The sequence below is a fragment of the Vollenhovia emeryi genome, unplaced genomic scaffold (genome assembly GCF_000949405.1).
Source record: "Vollenhovia emeryi isolate VEMERY1.0 unplaced genomic scaffold, V.emery_V1.0 DF939510.1, whole genome shotgun sequence".
Taxonomy (NCBI): Eukaryota; Metazoa; Arthropoda; class Insecta; order Hymenoptera; family Formicidae; genus Vollenhovia; species Vollenhovia emeryi.
In genome coordinates, this window is record NW_011966856.1 from 7,436 (window position 1) to 14,260 (window position 6,825).

At 36.8% G+C, this 6,825-nt stretch overlaps 1 protein-coding gene across 1 annotated transcript in view; it reads right to left on the minus strand.

Annotated features, from left to right (window-relative positions):
- Positions 1-542: 542 nt before the first annotated feature.
- LOC105557358 (potassium voltage-gated channel protein Shab-like) overlaps positions 543-6,825 on the minus strand; it is a 21,522-nt gene continuing 15,239 nt past the window's right edge. Inside the window, exon 2 of the mRNA XM_012004575.1 lies at positions 543-1,074. Coding sequence (XP_011859965.1) covers positions 1,051-1,074 — 24 coding nt within the window. The 3' untranslated portion in view covers positions 543-1,050. The remainder of the gene's footprint in view (positions 1,075-6,825) is intronic.

The window sequence follows — 6,825 nt, forward strand, 5'->3', positions numbered from 1 at the left end:
ACCAGCTCTTTATAGAAAAAAATCATTGTATACAGGGTGCTCCGTAACATATTGAAGACCGGTCATGGGAAGGTAGAGGGGACTAAGACAAACAGATAAGTCCTGTACTATTTTGCGCTTGGACGAATAGTTATCGAGATACTGAATTTTAAAAATCGCCGTATTAGTCCAACCCACTGGCAAATGCAAGCGCGCGGTGAGTAGCGACCATCGCTACGAACTTTGACGCAGCGCGGGGAGACACGTGCGAGTGGTCGCGTAAGCGGCGGACGGGCAGCGGCGCGCCTCGCCTCCCTACTCCTCGCCGCGCATCACCATCCTACTCCTCGCTACACACCGCCTCGAGCGGGGCCGCTAAGCGGACGCATCTCACCGCGCGCTTACTTTCGCCAGTAGGTTGGGCTAATACGTCGATTTTTAAAATACAGTATCTCGATAACTATTCGTCCAAGCACAAAATAGTACAGTACTTTTCTGTTTGTCTTAGACCCCTCTACCTTCCCATGACCGGTCTTCAATATGTTGCGGAGCACCCTGTATAAATATTTATAAATTTGGTTCTGTTGACGATTAAATTTGATTTCTGTTTCTGATACATAAAAGTCGAATACAAATAAAATATATATTAGATTAGAAATTTTCGGTCAATTTCATTACAGAAATCGAGATGCATATTGAGAATTCTGTATGTATACTTTTTATTATACATTGAGCTCCTAGTTTATCTAACTTTCTATTATCGCGATCGACTCTTCAATTTGAGTCGTCGATGAACACTAATATAATTCGCGTGTTTACATCAAAGTTTATAATTTTTCCGCCTTGTGTTATGGGTCCGATACGTATGTTCTTTCGTTGAGAAAAGCTGAAACCGTTTGTGTCCGGAAGGAAGGAGTATATACTTAGCGAAGAGAATCGGCACACATTGCTGATCGGACGAGTTGATAAGGCTTGGCAAGGTCCGACATGTTAGAGCAGTAGTAAATTTGCGTGTGAACAAGCGAATGTGTGACGAGTGATACTCTCGGTAGCTTCGCTCAACGATGCTGGTCAACGCGTGCTGTCGGACATTGCCTGTAACATAGCGACACCAAGTGTGTGAGAGAGACAGACGGCATCAGATGATTTTTTATTGAAATTAGTTTATCTCGACAGAAATAACTAATTCACTAATATTGTTGTACATTGATCGCGTAAGTTAAAGAACGCAAAATTCCTTCGTTTTGTCACGCTTGATTGTAATTTCATTGTTTTAATTTAATTTATATTTTTTATATTAAATTATAAATTTAATTTATAATTGTTTTAATATAATAACCTAACCTAACTTAATTTTAAAATTTAATATAAGAGCTATTATGTTTGTCTATAAAAAGTAAATCTATAAGATAATAATCGAATTAACATTAAATTGTTGAAATTAAATAATTGTTCATAATTTACAGAGTTAAAAAGTATACAATATTCACACAAAAATATTATTAAGCTACCATACACCAATTCAATTAAAACTAACACCTTTAATTTTAAATAGTTATTATAATGCACGAATAATTGTTATAATAAACAAAATTAAATTAAATTTAGTCAAAATTAGTCAAAACTCATCAGTTTTGTTAGAACATTGTTCAAATAAAGTATACATATGGAGTATCCAACGTAAAAGTGATCAACCAAAAGATGACGGTACATTGAAATGATAACTGAAAAGAAAAGTTATGCGCGCATAAAAAGCGGTGAGCTGGATTCGATAGATATGAAAACTAATTTGTTTATTTGTATCTCCTACAATTCGATCATCGTGTATCAATCACTGCTCATCACTTATCTATTGAATCGCAAGAGACATAAACAAGTAAATCATTTTGTATGTCTGCCGACCTACTGCTTCTCGTGCGTTGCAAACGTTTTCGTTTATTACTCAATAACTTTTGCGAATTTAAAAAAATATAATACATGGCTTTTTTCAGTTTTACTCATACACAAAAATGGACCACTATTTAGATGTTAAAAATTTTAGCACAATTTCTAAAAATCTGTTATAGCAAAATATTTATTAATTCATCGTAGTGAGATGACATAGAGCTCAAATCAAAACTTTAACATTCCTCTTAATAATCAGAAAAATTGAGTTACACAAATAATTTTTCAAAATTTAAGATTTAGGCAGATTTAGAAAGTAGACGTTTTATTTGTTGAGTTGCTCAATGGAGTCGGTTTTCTGGTAAAAAACTGTATGAGTTTTTAAATTCATTTATTTGGGTAATTATGTATTTACTATACCTAGGGGAGTCAGCTCCGATGATCTTGACCTTGACGTATGTTGTCAAGGTCACCCTCCTGAGTGACCTTCAGAAGATTTTAGCTGGCACTCGTTGTTTATTAAAAAGTTATTAACAAAAAAGTTTTGGTATTTATGTACTACACAGGAGTCAGCTCCGATGACCTTGACCTTGACATATGTTGTCAATGGCACCATCGCGTTGACTTTATGTATCGTGTTGTTTGCTTTCATTTTCGTTTTATAATGGCTAAACTTATTATAAAAAAACTTATTGGGGGCCCACTACCGGGGGGCCCTACTGAGAGCTTATGGATTGCCAAAGATACATAAGACAGGTTGCGCTCTACGGATTATTGTCTCTTCTGTCAATACTCCGCTTTACGCGTTTTCTACCTTTTTACATAAAATCATTTATTCTGCGGTTCCTAAACCCAATAGCCATATATTTAACAGTTTCGAATTAGTTAACAAACTAAACGGACTTCACGTGGATCAAGATTACGATATCATTTCATTAGACGTGATATCACTCTTCACTAACGTACCGATAGAGTTAGCTGAGGATAGTATACTAAAACGGTGGCATTACATAAGTACCAAATGTGCAATTCCATGTGACGAGTTCTTGTTGGCCATTCGGTTTTGTCTTAAATTCCACATTCTTTTCTTTTGACAACACATTTTACCAGCAAACTTTTGGCATGCTCATTAGGGTGGATCGAAAAATTTCAAAGTTATATTTTCGATTTGCTATACCGCGGAAAAGTTGCGTTAGGTACCTATATATTAGCATAACAAAAAAAATTATCAAATTCGGACAACATTTTCCGATCGCGCAAAACGCCGAAAGTATTTAAAAAATAACGAATTTGACAGTTTTTTCGTAAATTGTTTTTTAATTTGGGGTTTGTATTTTTTTAGCGCTATGTTATTCCGGTAAGATAAACGGAAGGCTGGATGAAAATAGATACGGGCTCTGATGTTTCCTTAATTAGTAGAACGTTTTTTGGAGAAAAAGGGTTAAGTTTTCTGTCGAGAGATTTTGGGCTAAAATATCCTACCAGTGAAAAAGTTTCTATTGAAAATAAAGTTGTAAAAGAAGAAATCGGTAAATATTCTTTGGAAATGCCGATGTATGTTGCAAAGATAGACGATACATGTTTATTTGGAGTTGATTTCTTAAAACTAATTAATCTTGAAAATGTTTTTGATTCTGTTTTCCGTGGTTCTGATGAAATGAGCTTTTCAATTGTGCACATGTTGTTACGTCTTCGGGAAAGATTTCTTCCGCTTTGGAGGAACTTTGTGGAAAACAATCTTTGCATCTTTCTCAAAAAGAAAATTTTGGAGTTTTCTTAAATGAATTTAAAGATGTATTCTCTTCTAGTAATGTTGCCGATAATTGCAATATTTTTGAACATGCTATTAACGTAAGAGATTCTTCCCCGATTAAACAGATATCTCGACGAGTTCCGCTACAATTGCGGGGGAGGTGGATAAAATTATTAAACAGATGGAAGATCAAGGAATTATTGAGGAGTCGCAAAACCCCTGGATGTCCCCAGTTGTTTTGGTAAAGAAGAAAAATGGGGCAATAAGATTTTGCGTCGACTACCGAAAATTAAACGCAATTACGGTAAAAGTCTCAACACCCTGTATACATAACATTCTATGTATATTGATTTTTATCCATTACAGGTACATGTATATGTACCATCCATTTCATGTATATGTACTTGTACGGTATGTACATATGTACACAAGATATACATGTACATACACAGGATGTACATAATTACATACGCATATAATATATAGACTATGTATGTACATAATTACATATGTATATAATATATACTATGTATGTACATACATGCATGTACATAATATGTACATTTGTACATCCAGCAATGTACATACATGCCATGTGCAATGTATTATACACATATGAAATGAACATCAAACAAAGACATGTCATGTATACAGGGTATTAATTAAAAACCGCCCACTAATTACATAGCGTTATTCCTTATAAAAAATCTGAGGTGAAAAGACCTGAGCCATTTTTTTCTATCATGCTTAATAATGAATGAGTCAATCCACTGAGCACCGGCCTTTAGCCGGGCGCACGCCAGAGAGCCGGCGCGGCGGCGCGGCGACCGAACGCTCACGCACACTACCAGGCGCGTGGCTCACTGACGTGCGCCCAGCTAAAGGTCGGCGCTAAGTAGATTGTTTTAACTCATTCATTATTAAGCATGATAGAAAAAAACGGTTCAAGACTTTTCGACTGAGATTTTTATAAGGAATAACGCTATGTACTTAGTGGGCAGTCTTTAATTAACACCCTGTATACATAAAATGTATGTGTAACTCTTCTACCTACATATGATGTATATGTATACCTCCGATCTTCAATGTTTATACATACATACATTGTTTCAGATGCATTTTCTATTGTTTAGATTTAGAATCAAATTTTATCGCGTACATTTGTTATCTTAATAGAATTGGACATAATTGTATGAAAGTTTAAACATGATATGTCCAATTAATGCTTACGTGTCTTGTATAATAATTTATCTATGAAATTGTGATTTATTAGATGTACAGGGTACTCCGCAACTTTTTGACCGCCGCGGTGCGCCGTTCACGGGAAAATAGAAGGAACTCAGACAAACAGAAAAGCCCTCTACCATTTTGTACTTGAAGGAATAGTTATCGAGATATTGATGTTCAAAAATCACCATATTAGCCCGACCTGGCAAATGTAAGCGCGCGGTGAGATGCGTCCACCCGCCCATTGGCCGCCGCTTGTGGCGGTGCGCGGCGAGGAGTAGGGAGACTTAGGAAAAAAGTTGACTGCTGTGCGAACGGTCGCGTAAGCCAGGCCTGGGCAATTTTCACTGCCCGCGGGCGCCCGTTTGCCCGCGGGCAATAGCTGTGCGTGTCGGGCAAGAGTGGGGAGACAGTTTCGGCAAGAGTGGGGAGACAGTTTCGGCAAGTGGGAAAGAACGTCGCGCTTTAGAAGTATAGTTCCGAATATGATTGAGACGTGGTGGGGCGATGATTGGAGTGGGGGCATGCCCGCGGGCATGCCCGCGGGCGCCCGTTGTCCGCGGGCAGCATTTTGCCCACCCCTGGCGTAAGCGGTGGACGGACAGCGGCATGCTTATATTTGCCAGTTGGGCTAATACGGCAGCAGCGGCCTTCTACTCCTCGCCGCGCACCGTCTCGAGCGGCGGCCGATGCGCGGGCAGATCTCACCGCGCGCTTACATTTGCCAGTAGGTTGGGTTAATACGGCGATTTTTGAACATTAATATCGATAACTAATCCTCCAAGTGCAAAATGATACAGTACTTTTCTGTTTTGCTTAGTCCCCTTTATCTTCTCATAAACGGCGGTCAAAAAGTTGAGCACCCCGTATACAGGGTGTCCCGTAATGGGCAATTAATGATTCACAGAGTGAAAGAGGATGAAATTTTGAACTAAAAATCCCTTCTTCAAATTTGGCTCAGACCATTACTCACGGAGTTATTAGCAGTTAAAGTTAATCAATCAGACGGCGCGCTGCCGAGGTATGCAGGAACGTAACATGCCATGGGGCTCCTCGCGCTCGCAGTACATTACCCGATTAAAATATTATTTTAATTTTTCATGTTAATTAATAAATAAGTGAAGAAATCAAGAAATGATAAGTAAATGAAAGAAAATAGAATAGAAATAGAATTCTTATTAATAGAATTCTTATTAATTTTTCAATTAACTCGTTTACTTGTTAGAAAAAAATTCTTACTTCGTATTTTATTTTATTGAAATAAATTTATATCTAACAAATAAATTTTTATGTATCGTTTTCTCAGTGTATGAGAAAATCGGTTCTTTTCATGGCCATTGAATAATAATCGGTTTTTTAGAGTCACGAAACATAAAACTGCAAATAATTTTCGTGAAAATTTTTTATTACATTAACGTTTTCCTACATTAAATATAAAAAATTATCTTCAGATTTATTTATCGTTTATTCATTTGTTTATTCATTTTTTAAATTTTCTTTATTTATCATTTCTTGATTTCTTCACTTATTTATTAATTAACATGAAAAATTAAAATAACATTTTAATCGGGTAATGTACTGCGAGCGCGAGGAGCCCCATGGCATGTTACGCTCCTGCATACCTCGGCACCGCGCCGTCTGATTGATTAACTTTAACTGCTAATAACTCCGTGAGTAATGGTCTCAGCCAAATTTGAAGAAGGAACTTTTAGTTCAAAACTTCATCCTCTTTCACTCTGTTAATCATTAATTGCCCATTACGGGACACCATGTATATCTACATGTATAATACATACTACATACTGCAAAGAATTTACAAATTATAGACATCTAATTGACATACATTTAAGACCAGGCGCTGTACAGGGTGGGGCAATAACTATTAGGACCTTAAATATCTTCGAATCTATAAGGCCCAGAGATTTGTGTAACCAAAATTCCACGGTACGAAGGGGACTATCATAATAGCAATAATATTTTTA